The sequence below is a fragment of the Canis aureus genome, chromosome 8, assembly GCF_053574225.1.
Source record: "Canis aureus isolate CA01 chromosome 8, VMU_Caureus_v.1.0, whole genome shotgun sequence".
Taxonomy (NCBI): Eukaryota; Metazoa; Chordata; class Mammalia; order Carnivora; family Canidae; genus Canis; species Canis aureus.
In genome coordinates, this window is record NC_135618.1 from 76,530,797 (window position 1) to 76,553,514 (window position 22,718).

The window sequence follows — 22,718 nt, forward strand, 5'->3', positions numbered from 1 at the left end:
TCAGCCCTTTGAATATCTCAGGCCACTCTTTTCTGGGTTAGAAAGTTTCTGCTGAAAAATCTGGTGATATCCTTATGGGATTGCTTTGTATGTAACTGTCTTCCTTTGTTTTGCTGATTTAAAAAAAAAAATTAGAGAGAGAAGGGGGAGGCAGAGGGAGAAGGAGAGAGAGAGTCCCAAGCAGACTCTGTACTCAGCATAAAGCCTGACATAGGGCTCAATCCCACGACCTCGAGATCATGACTTGAGCTGAAATCAAGAGCCAGACGCTCAGCCAGGTCATGCAGGCACCCCTTGTCTTACTGCTTTTAATGCTTTTTCTTTATCACTATATTTTGCCACTTTAATTACACTGTGTCTTGGTGTGGATATGCTTTTGTTCATTTTGTTGGAGATTCTCTTTGCCTCCTGGATCTCAATATCTGTTTCCTTTCTCAGATTAGGGAAGTTTTCAGCTATTATTTCTTCAAATAAATTATCTGCCCCTATTTTCCTCTTCCTTTTCTTCTGGAACTCCTATAATATGAACATTACTACATTTAATGGAGTCAATGATTTCCCTAAGTGTATTCCCATTTTGCATAATTCTTTTTCTCTCTTTTGTTCAGCTTCATTACTTTCCACTACTCTGGCTTCTAAGTCATTAATCTGTTCCTCTGCTTCTTCCAGCCTGCTATTCATTCCATCCAACATACTTCTCATATCATTTATTGAGGCCTTTGATCTCTGTTATCTTATTCCTTATCTCTGTATTAAGAGATACACTGATGTACTCCACTGTTTCCTCAAGTTCAGTGAGTATCTTTAAGATCACTACTTTAGATTCTCTACCTGGTATATTATTTATATTCATTTCATTTAGGTCTCTTGCTGTGGCTTGGTCCTGCTCAGGACATATTCCTCTGTCTCCTCATTTTGTCAAACATTTTATGTCTGTTTCTGTGTGTTAGGAACATCAGCTATGTCCCCTCCTCTGGAAAGTAATGGCTTTATGAAGAAAAGGTCCTGTAATGCCCTAACATGCAGTGTTCCCTGCTCCCCAGGACCCAGTGGTTCAGGGATTGTCTCATACCTGTGTTATGTATGCCCTGCTGTTGAGTTCTGAGCACTATTTCCTTCAGTCCTGTCATCTGCAGAGGCTCTCTTTGCCTGTTGCAGGCTGTGTTTGGTCCCCAGTTGAGAGGACACATTTTAACAAGCTGTGCACTGATCTGCTTACAAAGTGAGACCCATCACTGCTGCCATTGGAACTGAGATTCTGCAAAAGGTGCAGGTCAGGAGATGAGGTATTAGTGAGGTTTGTGCTGATCTTCTGCTGGAGGGGCCCCGCAGCACCCAGACTGAGGTGAGCATGACCAAAAAGGGTGGATTTCTGAAGCACAGGGAGGCAGAGCTTGGTGTAAGCAAATTAGGTAGTGAGTGCTGGCACCATGTTCATTTCTGCAAGTGCCCATGTATTTATACTGGGGGGCAAGGGAAGGAAATGGTGCCCAGCAGCTACTTTGTTCCTAGAGGGGTCTCTCTGTGATCCCTGCCTCTTCAATATAGGCTCTGAGATGAGTAAATAACTCCTCCTTCTGTCTTCTCCTGGTGTTTTTCAAACTGCTGCTTCCATGCTGTATCTCCACTGGCTATTTTTCCTGCTGTCTCTTTAAGGAGGGGGATTCAGCTTCTTCTTGCCCTCCTGCCTCACCCAGAGCCAAACCTGATGATTTTTAAAATTTCTGGCTTTCAATTTAACTTTTAAATGTCCTGCTGGTTATAAGAACTCATGAGATTTGGTCCCTCTTGTTTTCAAAGTCAAATGTTATGGGGATTCACCTTCCCTGTGCGGGGTCCCTGGTGTGATGCTCTATTTTTTGTCCTTCTCCACGTACCAGCTCTCTCCCCATCATGGATGGCCATGGCCCATGTTGCTCCTAAACTGTGTCTTTGCCCTACCTATTTCCTACCTATTTTGCCCTACCTATTTCCTACCTATTTCAATAGGGCCTCTTCTCTACCTTTTGTTGTGGACCTTTTGTTCAGATCACTTTCTGGGTTACTTACATTGATGTGAGTGCTATCTAGTTGTGTCTCTGGGATGAGGTGAGGATAGGGCCCTCCTACTCTGCCATCTTCCCAGCCTCTGTGTCCAGAATTTTTTTTGAATAGGTTCCATGCCCAGCATGGAGTCCAACACAAGGCTTGAACTTACAACCCTGAGATCAAGACCTGAGATGAGACTAAAAGTCAGATACTTAACCAACTGAGCCACCCAAGCACTCCTGTTTTCCGAATATTTTGAGAACTTTTACAGCGCAATAATAAAAAGATAAACAATTCAATTCAAAATGGGCAAGGGATCTCTCCTTTCCCCAAAGAAATGGAAAAATGGCCAATAAGCATCCCAAAAGATACTTGATGTCATTAGTTATCAGGGAAATGCAAATCACAACCACAATGAGATATTACTTCATACCCATTGGGATGACTATAATCAAAAGGACTGAAAACAACTATTGACTTGGATGTGGAGAAATCAGAACCCTCATAAACTGCTAGTGAGAATATAAAATGGTACAACAACTTTGCAAACAGTCTGGTGGTTCCTCAAAATGCTAAACATAGAGTTACCATTTAACCCAGTAATTCCACCCCTAAGTGTATGTCAAAGAGAAATGAGAAAGTCTACACAGATTTGTACTTGAATGTTCATAGCAGTATTCTATCATTATACTGTCAAAAAGTGGGAAAAACCCAAATGTCTCTCATCTGGTGAATGGATAAACAAAATATGGCATGTTCCCATAATGAAATACTATTCAGTAATAAAAGGCAACAAAGTACTGATGCATGTTACAATGTGAATGAACCTCAAAAATGTTATACCCAGGGGTGCTTGGGCAGCTCAGTTGGTTAAATGTCTGACTCTTGATTTCAGCCCAAGTCATGACCTCAGGGTCATGAGATTGAACCCCAAGTTAGGCTCCATGCTGGGTGTGGAATCTGCTTGAGATTCTCTCTCTCTCTCTCTCCCTCTCCTCCACTCAAGCTCTCTCTCGCTAAAAACAAACACAAAAACACATTATGCTCAGTGAAAAAATCCAAACATATAAAGAATACATATTGTTTAACTCCATTTATACTGAATGTCAGAAAAGACAAATCAATAAAGACAAAATAAATCAGTGGTTGCCTACAACTGTGAGAATGGGGAATAGATGTAAATAAGCATGGTATTTCTTTCGGAGTGATGGGAATGTTCTAAAATTAGATTGTGGCAATGGTTGCATAATTCTGCAAATATACTAAACATCATTTAATTATACACTTGAAATTGATGGGTTTTATATTATATAAATTACATTTCAATAAAGCTATTTTTTTAAGTAGACAGAGTCTATATAATTGCAAAGCCAAAGAGCCCAGCACCAATGGCCTTTATTCTTTTATGAATTCTTGTTTAAAATGCTGCATCACCTACACTCTTAATGTTTCCCAAAACTGTGGAAAAATCATTCACAGTAATAACTTCTAGCTAAAAGTGACTCAGAAGAGCGGACTCTCAATATGATGAAGTATTAGTCATAACTTAATCCAGTGGTTCTCAAAGTGTGGCTCTTGAAACAACAGCATCAGCTTTGCTGGGAATTTTACCTTATAACAATGCAAATTTTTGAGCTCCATTGAATCAAATGTCCCAAGTCAGAAACTCTGAGGGTAGAGCCCAGAAATCTGTATTTTAACAAACCTTCCAACTGATACTTATGCAGGCTCAAGTTTGAGAATCCGTATCTTATTGAATTGTCTCATTTATATTTTTCTTTTCAGGTATGTGTGAGAGGTAGAATTTAAAAATCTATTTCTGAAACTTCTTTTAAAAATTTTTGTGTAGGTATAAAAATAAGAATTCTAAGTCTTAAGAAAGCATTGCATCATCATTTGGTTAACACTACCTAAACAGATGGTGGATCTGACAGTGAGTGAAGTCATGGGCAGATGAAATCTGTAGGCAAGCTATTGCAATTGACATGCAAGAGGAGTGGGTCAGGGGACTGGTCAACTGTGGTGCAGCTACACCACCACAGGAGGAGGCTGTATCTCTCCCCCTTGTTTTGCCATCCTTCACTCTGGGTTTGAGGCTTGAGATCCCAATGAGAAGAAGGATTGAGATCCCAATGAGAAGAAGGACTCCCTATTTTAGCATCTCTTGGACCAAGGCTCCAGAATCCTCTAGAAGTTTCTCAACATCTCTGGTCAGGTTTCTCTCCACCCCTAAGTCTGCACTCAACATACATATCTCCCTGTCCTTCAATATGACTGTTTCAAAGGGAATTAGGTGACAGGAAAGGCAAATGTGGGTTTAGCCTGATCTCTTAAACAAGAATACCTTAAACTTGTCAAAGAATAAGTGGTTTTGATTTTATAGCAAAAAAAAAAAAAAAAAAAAAAAAAAACAAGAAAAAAAAACAGAACCCTGATACCAAATCTGGGGTGGGGGTGTTGGGAGGGGGAAGCAGAAAGAAGGAAAATGCTACCCAAAACTCAATAACAAATGCAGAATAAAAATAGTGGCAAACTAAATCTAACAACACAGTAAATCATGGCCACCCAGAGTTTATCCCAAGAATGCAAGACAGTTGACTATTATGAAATATCACAAAAATCATACCACATTTTCAAAAGAGGCCTCAAGGGGCACCTGGCTGGTTCAGTTGGAAGAGTGTGTAATTAGATCTCAGGGTTATGCAGTTGAGCCCCATGTTCAGTGTAGAAGATTACTAAAAGAGAAAAATAATAAACATAAAAAAGAAGCCTCAAAAGACCTATGTTATTTAATACTTATTCTTGATAAACACAGTAAGCAGAATTAAAAGCATTCTCCGTTAGCATAATAAAGATTTTATATCTTAAACAGCCAATTTACAGCATAGAACACTTTTGACTGGGGCATTTCCATAAAATCAAGAATAATAGCAGGATGTGGCAAGCAGGATTACTATTTTATAGTGTTGTGGACATCCTGCCTGATGCAAAGGTATTTACACAGACACAAACGCATAGCAATTGTAAAATTATCACATATTGTCAGTAGGAGTATTAGCACATGTTATCGAACACCTAAAAAAAACGAATAAAAAACAAACTGAAAGTTAAGAGAATTCAGTAAGGGAAGAAGAACTTCTAAAATTAATAATTTTTCATTTAGAAAAAAATAGAGGGTAAAGAGAATCTATTCAAAATGATAACAAGAAAACATCTGAAATAAACCTAACAAAAAACTGGGGGGGAGGTATTTAACAGTGTTGAGGTTGAATGTATTTTGGATGTTGAATTGTATTTAAAGTTTGTTTTTTTACTAAAAAGTGTTATGTATACTCTTTAAAAAGTCACATAGTTCTGCAAGGGTCACCCCAACCCCAATCTTCAATTGGTTGACACATGGCTTCTTCTTGGCTTCTCAGCTTCCCATATTTTTATGGACTTCCCACTGCGGAAGACTAGGATTTGCTCTCCATCACTCCCCACCCCGTGGCTGCCGCACAGCCCTCCCATCCCCCAAGATCACAATGTGCTTCTGTCAGACTTGAGGGTAACGCCATTCCATTCACACAGATACTCCCTGTCATATGTTATGAATCTTTTTCCTCTTAGAAGCAAATTCTGTTTTCCCTGCAGTTAACGCATTTCTTGATTTTTTTTCATTTTACTTCTTTTTATTAATAGACTTTATTTATTAGAGAAATTTTAAGTTTACAAAAAAAAATGAATGGAAACTATCGAGTTCCCACCTCCCCCTCCCTACTCCCTACACACAAAATTTCTCATATTATTAACATCTTGCATTACTGTGGTACATTTGTTACAATTGATGAGTTAATACTGGTACATTAGTATTAACTACAGTCCATGGTTTACACTGGACTTCATGCTCTGTGTTGTATAAGACATTTTCCCTTTTCAAAGGCATTGTTCCATTATCTTCCAATAACCAGTTTTACATGGAGAAATTCACAGCCATTTTTTTCCTCCAAAAACCTCTAGAATCTTATTTTTACCTTCAATGTTCTGAAATTTCATAGTGAGATGTTTTCCCCCAGCCATGCCATCTATAATTCCAGTCCTCTCCTTGCCGTTTTATAGCTCATTTCCTCCCTCTTTCTTTATCTTGTTGGGTTTTGTCTGCTTGATTAGTCTGTGCCCGGTGAGGGCGAGGACTTTGGTCTGTCTCTTCACTGTTGTGTTCCCAAAGCTAGACCAATGCCTGCCGTAGAGCAGGTGCTCGGTAAGCAACTGCTGATAGATGAATAAACAAATGACCATGGAATGGGCCTATTTGCATTTGTATCTTCAGTTCTGGGAAATTTTCTGGAACTGTTTCTTTCATTATATCCACCCTTCTTTTTCTCTGTTCTCCACCTCTAGAAGTTCCATTATTGGGATGTTGGACTTCTTCAAGTAATCCTTGAATTTTCTTATCTTTTCTCTCTTATTTTCAAACTCCTTTTGCTCTACTTTATGGAAGGTTTCTTAATTTTATCTTCCAAACATTCTATTGAGTTTGTCATGACTTCTATTTTGCTTTTGATTTCCAAACGTTCCTTTTTGTTCTGAGTGTTCTTTTTTGTTTAAATAGCAACCTGTTCTATCCCTGCTTAATGAATGTATTATGCTCTCTTACTTCTCTGAGATTATTAATGATTGTTCTTTTTAAAGTTTTCTTTTTCCTGAATTGCCTTTGTTTCCTCTGAGGTGCTCACTGGATGTTTGTTTGTATTATCATTTTTCATATGAGAACATTTCCTTAGCCATTAAATGGGTCTTGGTGTTCTACTCATGTTTAGAAGTTGGGGGCTAAGAAGCTGACTAGAACCTGGGAACCCCAAGGCTGCAGCCAAGCATGGAAGCCTGACTAGGTCTGTTCATTGGAGATACCCTCCTGCCTGACTGGGTCTGACTGGGCCAATTCAGCAGAGGTACCCTGATGTCAGGGTCTTAAGTCTGCTCAGGATCCTTAGCAGAAGGTTGCCTGTAATATTGGGGCATTATTAGTAATATTAGCAAGAGAAGAAAGCTTGAGATGGGTCTCTGCATTCAGAATATAAATATTCATTTTATTTCAGTACAGTTCACCTGCCTTTGTTGAACTAGTGTCCCCCATCCACCACAACACACTTCTCAGGTAGTAAACCTCTGGTTGTCTACAGGTCTGGGGTGGGGGTGGGGTGGAAGTTGTGGGCCATAAATCAGATAGGGGTGGGGAGCTGAGGATGCAACTGCATTTTTTTAAATGTTGAAATAATTTTAGATTTACCTCAAAATTACTAAAATAGTAGACAGTTCTTGTGGAGGCTTCACTCAGCTTGCCCTGATGTTAACATCTTACATAACCTTAATGCAATGATCAAAGCCAGGATACTGACATTGACACAACAGTATCAACTAAACTATAGGCCTTGTTTGGATTTTAACAGTTTTCTATGCACTAAGATGCTTTTTTTTTTCCTTTTTCCATGTTTAGTTATATGAATTTTATGATATGTATAGATTTGTGTAATCACCACCACAATCAGGATACAGAACAGTTCTATCACTCCAAACTCTCTCATGCTATTTCTTTAAAGTCTAGCCCTCTCCCCCAACCCACTTTCTGGATATTGGGCCAATATCACATGTTCCAAGGAGTCTACCATGAATAACCTTATTAGCACAAACTGAGGAGACCACCATAAATAACAAAGACACTTGGGAAATGCCAACGGTTGGTTTTGTTTTGTTTTTTTAAGATTTTATTTATTTATCCATGAGAGACACACAGAGAGAGGCAGAGACACAGGCAGAGGGAGAAGCAGGCTCCCTATAGGGAGCCTGATGCAGGACTTGATCTCAGGACCCTGGGACCACAACCTAAGCTGAAAGCAGATGCTCAGCCACTGAGCCACTCAGGCGCCCTGAAATGCCAAAGGTTTAGAAGTGAGCAAGCAACTATGGCCGGGCATCTTTGAGTGATTCCTTATTATATATACTATAGAGTAATGTGGGGACAACCGACATGTTTACTATGTTGCATCTTCCAATTCATGAACATGATATGTCACTTCATTTAAATTTCTCTTCTTTTTTGATTTTCTTCATCACTATTTTGTATTTTTCAGCATCCAGATGTTGCACGTGTTTTTTTAAGAACTTATTTGGGGGAGCTATTGTATATGGTATTATTTTCAATTTTGGTTTTCAATTGTTTATTGCTAATATATAGGCATACAACTATTTTTTATATGTTTGCCTTGTATTCTGTAAACTTGCTAAGTTCAATTATAAGTTCTAGCCATTTTGTTGTAGATTTCTTGGGATTTTCTGCATTAATAATTTTGTGGACAGTTTTATTTCTTCCTTTCTATATGTTTTCTTTTGTTGTTGTTTTTTATTTTGGGGTTTTTGTTTTTTTTTTTTTTACCCTTTTTCTTGCCTGAGCCAGTGTACCGCCTAACATTTTCAGTATATTGAATAAGAGTAGTAAGAGTAGATATTCTTGCCTTCTACTCAATTTCAGAGGAAAAGTATTTATTTTTTCAATATGCATTATGATGGGATGCCTGGGTGGCTCAGTCAGTTAAGCATCCAACTCTTGATTGAAGCTCAGGTCATGATCCCAGGGTCCTGGGTTTGAGCTCAGCACCGAGTCTGGTTGTCCCTCTCACTCAGTGCTTCCTCCCCCTCTGCACTTGTGCTCTCTCTCTCAAATAAATGAATAAAATCTTTTTAAAAAAGAAAAAGATTCTCCCTCTTCCTCCCTCTGCCCCTCCCCATGCCCACTCACACTCCCTCTCAAAAAATAATGAAATATAATATTTACCTGTGGGTTTTTTTTATAGATGCCCTTTATCAAGCTGAAAAAGATAGTTGCCTTCTATTTCTAGTTTGCTGAGATTTTTCATGAATGGGTGTTGAATTTAGTTAAATGCTTTTTTTTATATCAATTGATATAATCATGTGGTTTTTCTTCCATGAACTGTTAAAATAATGGATTAGCTTGATTCATTTTTGTTTTTTTTTTTTTGTTTTTTGTTTGTTTGTTTTTGTTTTTTGTTTTGTTTTCTTTTTCTTTTTTTTGTTTTTGTTTTTTTGATTTTTGTTTTTTGTTTTTTTGGGGTTTTTTATTCATTTTTGAATGCTTAAGTAGGTTTTCATTTCTAGAATAAAGCCCACTTGGTGGTGGTGTACTGTTCTTATATATGGCTGAAGCTGATTTATTAATATTTGGTTTGTATTTTATGTCTATGTTTACAAGGGATATTGCTCTGTGTTTGTTTGTTTTCTGTGTACTGTCTTATCTGATTTTTGTACTATGATAATCCTGGCCTTATAAAATTAGTTGGGAAGTATTTCTATTTCCTAGGAAAAAGTGTGTGGAATTGGTGTTTTATCTTTAAATGTTTGGTATAATTCACAACCGAAATCATCTGGACCGGTGCTATGGGCTGTGTCCCCTAAAGGTTTAAATGTTGAAGTCCTAACCCCTAGTATCTCATAATGTGATTTTATTTTGAATAGGATATTTAAAGAGATAATTAAGTTAAAATGAACTCATTAGAGTGGGCCTAAACCAATATGATTAGTATCCTTACAAAAAGGGATTAAGACACAGACATACACAGAGGGAAGACTGTATTAATACAGAGGGAGGAGACAACTCCCAGCAAGTCAAGGTGATAGGCTTCAGAAGAAACCAAATCTGCTGACATTTTGATCTTAGATCTCTATCATCCAGAATTTTAGGAAAATGAATTTCTGTTGTTTAAACCACCAGGTCTATGATTCTTTTTATGGTGGCCCTAGCAAACTAACATAGCTGAGGATTTATTTTTTGGGAGGTTTTGAACTACAAATTCAATGTTTTTAATAGCTATAGAACTATTTAATGTATCTATTTCATCTTGAATAAGTTTTAGTAGTTTGTAGTTTTTTAAAGAATTGGTCCATTTATCAATAAAATTTCTATATGTAGAGATTTTGGTAGTATTTCCTTTTAATTTTTTAAGTTTTTTTAGGGTATGTAATTTTGTCCCCACTTTCATTTATAATGTTTGGCATTTGTGTCTTTTCTCTTTTTAGCTTTGTCAGTCTTGCTAGAAGTTTGTTCATTTTATTCATCTTTTCAGAAAACATGTTATTAGTTTCATTGATTTTTTTCCATTTCTTTACAATTTTATTGATTTCTACTCTTATCTTTATTATTTTCTTCTTCCTGCTTGATTTGGGTTTATTTGGATTTTCTTTTTCCAGTATCTTGATGTGGAACTTTATGAAATTGGATTGAGATATTTCTTCCTTTCTAAGGAAGAAATAAGATTTATTATCATAAATGTTATTCTAAGCTCTGCTTAGAATGTGAAATGTTGATATGTTTTATTTTCATTTTAATTCATTTCAAATGCAAGTTCAAAATTCAGTTCAAATGTAAGTTCAAAAATCCCAATTTATCTTCTGATTTCTTCTTTGACCCATGGGTTATTCAGAAGCATGATATTTAGTTTCCAAATATTTGGGGTTTTCTAGATATTTTTCTGTAAATCATTTCTAATTTAATTCCATTATAATCAGATACTCTACTTTGTGGGACTTGTATCTTTTTTAATTTATCAAAACTTCTGGTCCAGGATATGGTTTATCCAGAAAATAATGTATATTTTCTTATTGCAAAAGTTCAGAAGACGCCATCTCCAAATATGCCACTCTGAAATATGGATTATTTTGAGCCAAAGTCACTTGAGAAACAGCAGATGACAAGGGCTCTCTGACATTCTCCTTTTTACATAAAAGCAGGTCATAACATTTCCCATGAGAATGGAGCCTCTCTGTACAATGAAGAGAAGAGTATTTTTTTTTTCCTTAAGGCTTCATTTCTTTATTCATGAGAGACAGAGTGAGGCAGAGGCAGACAGAAAAGCAGGCTCCCTCAGGTCCTGGGATTACGACCTGAACTGAAGGCAGATGCTGAACCGACTGAGCCACCCAGGCACCCCAGAAGAGAATTCTTATCACTAGAGACCTGTACAAGTAAGTTTACTAAAATAACCCTTAGCTTCTGCCAGTTTTCCATCTATTTCCTGGTCACTTGCCTACAAATTTTGCCCCTGGCCCAAGCCCCTTGCCAATTTATCACTCTTTGTGTAGAAAGGTATATAAGCTTTGAGGCCTAACAGCTTCTTCACGTCTTTATTTTCCATCAAAGACTCCTATCTACATGAAAACACAGTAACCAAATCTGTGTACTTTTTTTCCTGTTAATCTTTCTTATGTTGGTTTAATTCTTAGGCCAGCCACAGAATCTAAGAGGGTAGGAGAAAGTTTTTTCTTCTCTACCTGTTGTTGGGTAGAGTATTCTATAAATATCAGTTAAATCAAGTTGATTGATAGCGTTTTTTAACTCCTTATACATTCTTACTGACTTTCTGTCTACTCATCTATCAGTTATTGAGAGGATTGTTGAAATATCCAACTATAATTGTGGTTATAGCTATTTCTGCCTGCATTGCTATTAGTTTTTGCTTCATAAATTTCAAAGCTCTCTTTTCTAGTGCATGGTGTTTGGGATTGTTGTGTCCTTATTCATTGAGCTCTTAATCATTATGAAATGACCTTTTTATCTTTGGTAATATTCTTTGCTCTGAGATCTACGTATTTGCTATCAATATAGTTATTCTGTTTTTCTTTTAATTGGAGTTGGCATGGACTGTTTCTTTCCCTCTTTTTACTTTTAACCTATTTGTGTCTTTATATTTAAAGTTGGTCTCTTGAAAACACCATTTAGGTAGGTCATGATTTTTTGTGCAATCTGACCATCTTACCTTTTAACTAAAAAGGTGTTTGTACATGACTTTTACTTAAATCGGTGTTTATACTGTTTATGTTTACTATTATTAATGATATGATAGAATTTAATTCATTTTGCTGCTTGTTTTCTATTTATCTCACATGTTCTTTATTCTGTTTTCCTCATCCCTGGGGCAAAACTCTTCTTATCATTCTATCCAATGCATTTTGGGAACAGAAATCATTCCTGGTCCTGCCTGAACTGAAGTTTGTTCTCGCTAAATTTTCAGAGCATTCTTTCCTAATGTAAGGTGGTTCCTCATATGCACACATTGATCAGAACTCAGGTGAAGACTGAGTACCCTCTGCCAATCTCTAGCATTCTCTATCCATTCAGCTCTCTTCTCTCCATTACTCTGCCCTGAAAACTCTGCACATCTTGGTCTCCTTGGACATCCAGCCCTACATCATCAGGTTAGGGAGACTGTTGGGCTCTCTATGGGTTCCCCTTCCATGCACCATCGCCTGGAAAGTCACCTTAGACTGCAAGTTGGGGCAAGCATAGCATTTATTTCAGGCAAGCATAGCATTTATTTCATTGTTTCTTGTCCTTCAGGGATCACCACTCTTCATTGCCTTGCATCCACTGTCTTGAGAGTTATTATTGCATATATTTTGTTGATATTTTGCCAAATTTTTGGTTGTTTCAAGTGAGTGGATAAATCCAATTCCTGCTACTCCCTCCTGACCAGTAGCAAAAGTCTAGAAGTCAGATACATACAAATTTTATATATCATAAAGGAACTATTTCAACTCAATGGTAAGGGACAATTATGACATGAATGCTTTTAGAAAAAGCAGTTAAATATATGAGAAAATATCAAATTAGATCTTGATTTATTACATAACACTAAAATAAACTACATAGACAAAAGAGTCAAAATTATTTTTTAAAAGATTTATTTATCTATTTATTTATTTATTTATTTGAGACAGAGAGAGAGAATGTGTGAGCTGGGAGAGCGCCAGGGGGAAGGAGAGGGAGAGAGAAACTCCAGCAGACTCTGCGCTGAGTGTGGAGACCAACGGGGGCCCAGTCCCTACCCTGCAGTCATGATCTGAGCCAAAACCAAGAGTTGGATGCTTAACCAACTGAGCCACCCAGGTGCCCCAAGAGTGAAATAAAATTCTAAATTTCAAACCATGAAAACATTAAAGGAAAATATGGATGAATATATTCATCGTCTCTATGTGAGCAAAAACTTCCTAAGTCTAAAATAATGAAAAGAAGTAGAAATTTTTAAAAAGTTGAAATATTGGGTTTTTTTGTTTTTAATAAACTTTTATTTTGTCATAATTTTAAATTTGCAGAAAAGTTGCAAAGATAATCCAAAGAGTTCTCCTCACCCATTTTTCCCCAATGTCATCATCATACACTAGACTAGATTTCTAAGGAAACAAAAGGTCAATAGCCTTCAAAATGAATTGGTTCTTAAAGTCAATATGTAAAATATGTAAAATATAATCCACTAATAAAAAATAAGCAAAGAACATGCACAGACAATTCAAAAAAGATGAATGGTATTTATGTATTACATATAATATAAACATAAATATATATAAAGTAGTTATTACAATTAGGTTTTTGAAGAATATTTGATTGCATGCAACTAGTGTTCATAATAAATTTAAGTGGAAAACAAATTTATCATTCCAATTCTTTAAGAGTTAAAAAGTATATGTTTGGGGGTACCTGAGTGGCTCAGTTGGTTAAGCATCTGACTCTTGATTTTGGCTCAGGTCATCATCTCAGAGTTGTGAAATCGAACCCCACGTGGAGCTCCACATACAGTATGGAGCCTGCTTAGGATCCTCTCTTTCCCTCTCCCTCTGGCCCTTCCCCTGCTTGCATGCACATGCTCTCTCTCTAAGAAAAAAAGTGTATGTTTTTATAAGCCTAGAAACTCTAAGCACAGTTATAGCTGGGTTATTGAATTCTAAATAATAACATTTGTTGTCATTTTTGTGTTTTTCCATTTTATCTAAATATTCTACAATAAATATGATTTTTTAAAACCTATTTCCTTTTAAAAAGTCCTGATTTCTGCATAACTTCCATGTGGCTTATGGGACTGAAAACATGTTTCTCCTGTTCTAATATCATTTTTGGTCTCAGTGTTCTTTTCTGTTGGGAGCCTTCCTGCTGTGCAAATGATTAAGTGCATAGATTTTCTTTTGAACCAAAGGAAATGTTTTCAAAAGTTCTTAGGAGATCAATCCAGAAGAACTGAATTAATTCTCTAAAGAAAAAGACTTAAAGGGCCATCTGTATTTGATAATTTTTCTCTCTCTCCTATATTTCTTCTCTCCCTCTCTCTATCTTACCTCCCTCTCCCTCTCTCTTGTGTACAGACTTGGAGCAAAAATTCAAGCCAAGCCTAGCAGATGAACCCTGTTTGGTAGGAAAGAGAATATGTAGTGTTAAAGAGACCTAGGGAATGCCAGAAAGAAAGTTCTGAGCCATGAAAAAGAGCAAGGCTTCAGAGGGCCATCTGAGGGACAGCTGCTGTCCCAAGAATGGGACTGGGCTGGGCTGGTCAAAATCTTTACAATATCCTGGAAAAATAATTTTGCTCCACATCACTTAAAAACACGTAAAGAGCCTTTACAGAAAATTTGATCAGAGACTCCAGAATTTATGTTCAAAATTTGGGGAAATACTCATGTATATATTTTAGCAGTCCTTGGTTCTCTGTATCAGTGTTTCTCAAAGTAGCCTGCGGATCATCAACATTAGAATATTCTAGGATGCTGGTTCAAAACACTCCAGAACCCCACCCTAGGTCTACCAAAAGTTAATCTCTGGGCAGTGAAACCTGAGAATCTGGGCTTTTAGTATACACCAAGAAGCCTAATACACATTAGACTCTGAGAATCATTTTGTTAATATTATCCTATTATGCATAAATGGAGTAAAATGGGCAATGTTAGTTATATGTGTAGAGAATTTCATTTTTCATGTACTATTCAATATATACTTATACTCCATACTATGTGTCAGGCAATGAGTCTAGTCCTATGAGATCACATTCTAGGAAGAAAAAACATATTTGCCCATAGTGGAGAGAAATTAATTTTCCTTGTGAAGGTTGCATTAATGAAGATGTATTCAGATGCAAGCTATAGCATATACAGCCAAAAGCAGATTTAAATTATAGATAGTTAATTATCTATTAAATCAAAAAGTGTAAAGGAAAAGGCTTTTGGATTTGGCGAGTAGGTCAACAGTAGTATTATCAAGGTTCTTGCCCCCTTAGCAGGCTGCCAGAGTGGAGCAAATGTCACCTCCTTTTTCCTAGACATTATATTTCTTTTAACTCAACCTGAGGTCACATTAGCTTTTTTTTTTTTTTTTTTTTTTTGCAGGCATATCAACTATCAACTCTGACTCATATGATGTCAACTAATAGTTTTTTTACATGTACTACTTCTTAACCACTTCACTCTAATGTGTATTTTGCACAAATTTGGTTTTATTTTGTTGTTTTTTAATTTAAATTTTTAAATTTAATTTAAAAATTAACTTTTCCAAGACTGATCCCCTGCAGGATACCCTTGCAAAGAAGAAGTCACCCTCTGACAAAGCTGCACAGAAACTGACTACAACTCAGTGCTTAAGGCAATCAAACCCATTCAACCATATGGCTTAGACCTCAACCTTCTGATAATGCAGTAAAGAAAGTGCTTCTTACACTGTGAACTCTCACATAGTAAATCCTGCCACTGGCAGCAGCAAAGGCTAATCCCCAGCCTCTTGATCATGTCAGGGCAGGTGCTGATGCCTATTAGGCCCAACACATATCTTGAGCTGGTAGGATGTGATCAAACCCAAGATTCTATCATGTCATATGGTTATTTTATCCTGGCCTCTGATTATGTGAAGTGTGTGTTGCACTTAATGCTTTTCTAATTGTGCAGCTTTAAAGAGACATCAAGTTGAGAGTGTAGTGAGATGAAGACATAGTTTGCAGAACAGAGTACAGGACAGGAGAGGAGAGAGATACACAGGAAGAGAGCCTCAGAGATCCACAGAAGGTTCCCCCAGAGAATTCAATCAAATATTAATAAGCTCATTAGTGTGAGCAAAACTACCTAAGGCCAAGGAAAGAACCATCCAAAAGGATCAGAGTGAACTGCTGTGTCTGGTTCTTACAAAGGCACAGGAATGATGCCTTTTCCTGCTAGTCAGAATGGAAAAAAATCCATCATTTAGAAGGCATTGGGCAGGGAATTCAAGGAGGTCTTGCCTCAATAGTGGGAATTATTACCCTGAACACTACTGTGGTTCCACTTTACAAATCTTAAAAGCAAGACTCTAAGGAATCAAACCATTTCCAAGTTACTTAACTGCATAGCAGAACAAAAGTAAAAAATACAGAAATATAAAAATATCCAGCACTCAATTAGGTAAAATGTATGATGTCTTGCATCCAATCAAAAATTACAAAACAAAGATTACAAAAAGAAGTAGGAAAATGGGACCCATAAGGATGAGAAAAGCTAATCAATTAAAAATGATGCAAACTAGTATAACATTTCATGTTGATTATATTTCAATTTAGAAAAAAAAAAGAAGCAGATTTTTTTAAACGAAAAAGAAAATGACCCAGAACTGACAAAGATGTTAGAATTATCAGACAGGGACATTAAAACTATCATTATAATTGTATTATAGAAGTTCAAAAAGTCAAGTAGAGATACGGGATATATTTTTTAATCCTAGATATGAAAACTATAATGTCTAAGATGAAAAATGCAGTGGATGCATTATGGCAGATTAAATATAGTAGAATAACAGAATATACCTTGAAGACTTAGCAAGAGAAATTATCCAAAATGAAACACACAGAGAAAAAAAATTTTTTTAAATGAACAGAGCTTCAGTAAGTTATGGAACAAATTCAAGTGACTAATAATACATGTAATTATAGTGCCCAAAGTGGAGGACAGGACAGAAAAAATGTTAAATATTTGAAGAAATTATAGCTGAAAAATTTACAATGCTGATTTAAAAAAAAAACTATTAAGAAACGTGAAGAAAATAGGCAGAGAATTGGAAAAAACTTATTCCAAGTAAGACATACAGATGGCAAACAGGTGCATGAAGATGCTCAATGCTACTCATCATCAGGGAAATGCAAATCAAAACCATAATGAGATGTCACCTCACATGTGTTAGGATGGCTGTCGTTGAAGACAAGTAGTTACTTGTTACTACTAGTGCTGATAAGATTGTGGAGTAAAGGGAGTATTCTGTGCTGTTGGTGGGAATGTAAATGGTGTGGCCACTACAGAAAATAGTATTGAGGTTTCAAAAAAAGGAAAGAAAGAAAGAAAGAAAGAAAGAAAGAAAGAAAGAAAGAAAGAAAGAAAGAAAGAGAGAAAAAAGAAAAAAAGAGAAAGAAAGAGAAAGAAAGAAAGAAAGAAAGAAAGAAAGAAAGAAAGAAAGAAGAAAGAAAGAAAGAAAGAAAGAAAGAAAGAAGAAAGAAAGAAAGAAAGAAAGAAGAAAGAAAGAAAAAGAAAGAAAGAAAGGAGGAAAGAAAGAGAAGGAAAGGAAGAAAGAAAAATAGAACACATATGATCCAATGATCCCACTTCTGGGTATATATCTGAAGGAACTGAAATCACAATCTTGAAGAGATATCTGCACCCACATGTTCATTACAGAATTATTTACAATAACTAAGACATGGAAACAGTCTAAGTACCTGTAGACTGGTGAATGGATATAAAAAATGGATATAGATTAATGGATAACATATTTATATATGTAATGGGTTGTTATTTATCCATGAGAAAAAAGAAACTGTTTCCATTTTTGACAACATAAAATGACCTTGAGGGCATTATGTTAAGTGAAATAAGTCAGATGAGAAAGAAAAATACCATAAAATCTCGCTTCTATGTGGAAAACTAAAACACATATGCACACACAGTAAAAACACAAACAAAAAACCAAAGCTCATAGATACAGAGAACAGATTGGTTGTTGCCAGAGACAGAGGGTAGGAAGTGGGCAAAATGAGTGAACTGGATCAAAGGATATGAACTTCCAATAATAAAATAAACAAATCATGAAGATATATATAGCACAAGGAGGTGTAGTATGCAAAAATATAGCTTGGTGACTGTAATTAATACTGTATTACATATTTGAAAGTTGCTCCAAGAATAGATCTTAAAAGTTCAAATCACACCCAAAAATTTTGTAACTATGTATGGTAGAGGGTATTTGCTAAAATTATTGTGGTTATCATTTCCCAACATACACAAATATCAAATCATTATGTTGGACACTTGAAACTAATATAATGTTATGTCAATTATATCTTTAAAATAAGTAAATAAATATGAACTAAGGGAAAATGTGGAAAAAATGTGTGAAAGATCTGTCCACTGAAAACCACAAAGCATTGCTGAAAGAAATTATAGAAGATATGACACATATCTTGTTTATAGGTCAAAAGACTCAATGCCATGAATAGGTCAACTCTCCCCAAACTGATCTACAGATTCAGTACAATCCCTATGGGAATTCCAGCAGCCTTTTCTGCAGAAATGGAAAAGCCAATTCTCAAATGCATTGTGGAATTGCAAAGAGCCGTGAATAGCCAAAACAATATTGAAAAAGAAAGTTGGAGGATTAACACATCTCAATTTCAAAACTTATTATTAAGATGCAGCAACCAAAATATTGTGATATTGGAGGAAAGACAGACACAAATAGATCAATGGAACTGAAATGAGTCCAGAAATAGACCTACATATATATGGGAGACTAATTTTTTAAAAAGATGAAAACTAATTCAAAGAAAACATAGTCTTTTCAACAAACGGTGCTGGAACTACTGGATATCTACATGTGAAAGGACAGAAAAAGAGAAGAAAGAGAGAGAAAGGGGACAACTTTCATCCATACATTGCCCCACGTGCAAAAAATAATTCAAAATGGATTGGAGACCTGACCACAAAATCTACATCTATGAAACTTCTTGGAGAAAGCAAGAGAAAATTCTTGGTGACCTAACATTAGGCAGAGATTTTGTAAATACATTCCAAAAGCTGAACCATAGTTACATTATGAAAATAAACCTCTGCTCTTCAGAAGACACTTAACAAAAAAAAAGAAAGAAAGAAAGAAAGAAAGAAAGAAAGAAAGAAAGAAAGAAAGAAAGAAAGAAAGAAAGAAAGAAAGAAAGAAAGAAAGAAAGAAAGAAAGAGAAAGAAAGAAAGAAAGAAAGAAAGAAAGAAAGAAAGAAAGAAGAAAGAAAGAAGAAAGAAAGAAAGAAAGAAAGAAAAAAGAAAGAAAGAAAGAAAGAAAGAAAAAGAAAGAAAGAAAGAAAGAAAGAAAGAAAGAAAGAAAGAAAGAAAGAAAGAAAGAAAGAAAGAGAAAAAAGAAAAAATATGGGACACCTGGGTGGCTCAGTGGTTGAGCATCGGCTCAGGGCATGATCTCAGGGTCCTGGGGTCCAGTCCCACATCGGGCTCCCCACAGGGAGACTACTTCTCCTTCTGCCTGTGTCTCTGCCTCTCTCTTTGCATCTCTCATGAAAAATAAATAAAATCTTAAAAAAAAAAGGAAAGGAAAAATATTCCACAGACTAAAAGAAATTTTTCACAGAGCGTATATTTACAAAGTACTTGTATCCAGAATATATAGAGAACTTCCAAATTCAACAATTTTCCACCTAAAATCCACATGTGTTTTTTGTGCTGTGGCTACCAGACAGGTTAATATTGCATTTACACTGAGAATCCCTCTCCCTCTCCCTCTTTCTCTCTCTTATTCCCTTTCCCTCTCTCTCTAGCTCTCTCTGTCTATCTCTGTCTCTCTGTCTCGGTCTGTCTGTCTGTCTGTCTGTCTCTCTCACACACACCCCTCCACTTCAAATATTCAATTCACTGAGTCCTCCCCTGCAAACAACTCCCGGATGGGGCCATCACCAACTCCCATGGCACTGCCCCCCGGTGAGTCGGTCAAGCTATTCTGGGAGAGGTGGCCCTGCCGCTCCCTTGGACTCGGGAGCCTGCGGAGCACGTGCGAGGCGTCGCTACCCCGAAGCCAGGCGGAGGTCCCGCAGGGGCTCTGCTCCAGCTGGGACAGAGCCAGGTAAGCCAGCGATCCGATGCCCGCGGCGACCCCTGCTCCGCATGGAAGGGACACAGGAACACAGGCTGGGCCTCATAAATGGGAACCCACTGCCCATCGAGGACGGTCGGGGCTCCAGGACTGCTCTGACGCCTGAGAGCCACCTCCCTGCACACACCTCCCCCAGGGAGAAGGCCCAAGGAAACGGACAGAAACTGATCGTCAACAGGAACAAAAATCTCTTAGTATCCCTTCAGAAATAACTCGATGCTTTTCAATGAGTTCATGGAATCCATCTATTTGTGAGAGAATAAGAAAGATTCTCTCTTAAGGGGGCACTTGGTTTTGGCGGCCTAAGAGGACAAAGACCAAATCTCCCACCAACATTCTCCCATTTTGTTCCATGGCAGTGAGGAGATGATCGGAGGCTGCTGGGAATCAAATTAGAAAAACATCAAATAATTCTAGGGCATTTTATTCTATCTGATTTCCATTTGTACCTGAAAGGAAATGAACGTCCTACCAGCCGGGGAGGGCGCAACTGCCAGGTGGAGGTGCCAGGGTCGGGGGCTGCTGCGGGGCTTGCAGGCTCCCTGGTGTGTCTGGAGGCCGGGGAGGGGGCACCCCACACAGCCCGCAAAGACCTGTGACACCAGGGCAGGCAGCAGGGGAGGCGGACTGGACGGGTCCAGCGGAGCTCCTGCCTCCCAGCATTCCGGGGACAGCTGTGGGGGCCCCGGGGCTCACAAGTCACAGGGCAATGTAGTTTTGCACGTAGGTGAGGTCCAGAGCCGACAACCCAGAAAGAATTCTCGAGATGCCTTTGTGCAAAAAGGTGGTTTTATTAAAGCACAGGGAGCAGGGAGCACCGTGGGCAGGGAGAGCTGCTGCCCGGGCCTGGGAGGGGTGGCGGTCGCTACACCTGGGAGCTGGGGCTACGGGAAGGAGAGGAAGTCTGCCTTGCTTTCTGTGCTGGCAGCACTCCAGGCAGGTCCAGGGGCCCCCGAGACCACACTGTTGGGGGCTGCGCACTGCCGGCTGCAGAGGGCCTCCACAGATGGGATCGCAGCCAGGTCCCCCGGCCCCTGGGCTCCTGGCACCCCTCGCAGGGCCACCCCTTGGGGCCAGCCTTGTATCTGCTTCAGGCTTCCCTCCAGGGATGGCTAATTTTACGTGTCAACCTGACTGGTCTCGGGGGATCCAGTTAAGTACTTCGGGGTATGTCTGTAAGGGTGTCTCTGGATAAGATGAGCATTTGAATCTGCGGACTGAGTAAAGAAGGGGCCCTCCCCACCCAGTCCTGGACACCCTGAACAGAACAAAAGGTGGAGGAGGGAAGAACACACCCTCCCCCTTTTCTTCTGCCTTGCTGTTGAGCTGGGCTCTCTCGTTTATCTTGCGCCCCTGGACTGGGAGTCACACCATCAGCCCCCTTGGCTCTCAGGCCTTCAGACTCAGACTGAATTCCACCACCAGCAATCCCGCGTCCCCGGTTTGCACACAGCAGATGATGGGTATGTCAGTTCCCATAATTTCAAGAGCTAGTTCGTCTTCATCAATAATCTCCTCTTGGCTTCTTTTTCCTTCAGGACCCTGCCTGGACACCTGCCCTGCAGACCTGCGTTGCTGGGCTCTTCCTGGGGCACCTCACAGCCAAGGTCTTCGGAACAGGCCCCAGCACGAGGCATTGCTCCCATGAGCCCTGGTTCTGTTCTGAGTCAGGTGTGAGCATGGAAAGGTCAGCAGGGCATTTCTTTCCGAAGCCCAGGGTTGAAAGTTCTCCTTTAAAAAATCCAGGTATATCTCTTTGGTGATACAAATCTCCAAGGAAGCCAAGGCTCCTGCGCAAGAAGGAAAGGACGCACTTACTAGATCCCTCCTGATGGAGATATAAGCAGTTTGTCCTGGTTTAGATTCAACAACCTCAAAATACACATGATCCATCAGAGCATCTGAGGCTACTGCTTCTGTGACGTGAGCGATCCTAGTGACACGCAGGGCAGAGCCCCCATCAAGTCACATGTCCAACAAAGGGCCATCCGGAAGCTGCTACCATGTGTGGATTTGGGGGAGCCCCACATGGGTGCAACCTCCTTGCAATCGAACCTTCTCTGAGTGACTTTTTTTTCCCCTTCGCCTCCAGCAAGCGGCAGGCCTGGCGATGTTTCCTCGTAAATAAGCAGGCCACCTGGTCTCACTCTCTTATGTCTTAGAAATTTTACCCTCATCTTCACCATAGGCAAAAGAGCTACAGAAGATAAGGAGAAGTTTTGAGGCCAGAGAAGGAAGTGGAAATTCTTCCCCTGTGCCTTACGAGGTTATTCCAGCTCCTGTCCCAGAATGTGTGTTTCTATGGTAACAGAAGGAAAGGACACCAAAGCTGGGGATGGTGACATGATCCAACAGGAAATGGGATTTTGGAGGTGTCGTGAGTCTTCTTCAAGGCGACCTCTTTTAGAAAGCTAGCAGGTGGTCCATGATCCCCAGGACTAGTAAGGAAACCTCCGCAGAGTTTTCAAACACAAGAATCTCCTCCTACTTGGCATGACGCTAGGCACGTGTTTAGTCCGCTTTTGCCACGTTATGCTGCAGGAATGAGCAATCCCCAAACTACAGGAGCCGCGAAGCACATGCCTTTGTTTGTGTCTTATTCATGGTATATGTTGACTTGGCTGTGGCTCTGGTCCAAGTGCCTTCATCATTCCAGGGAGACAAGCCAAAGGGGCTGCCCTTGTCTGGGATAGGCCACTCTTTTGGCCAAGCAGGGCAA

General features: G+C 38.6%; 1 protein-coding gene across 1 annotated transcript in view; it reads right to left on the minus strand.

Moving 5' to 3' along the window:
- Nucleotides 1–4,667: 4,667 nt before the first annotated feature.
- Nucleotides 4,668–22,718, minus strand: part of LOC144319764 (S-adenosyl-L-methionine-dependent tRNA 4-demethylwyosine synthase TYW1) — a 239,890-nt gene continuing 221,839 nt past the window's right edge. Inside the window, exon 16 of the mRNA XM_077908336.1 lies at nt 4,668–4,763. Coding sequence (XP_077764462.1) covers nt 4,761–4,763 — 3 coding nt within the window. The 3' untranslated portion in view covers nt 4,668–4,760. The remainder of the gene's footprint in view (nt 4,764–22,718) is intronic.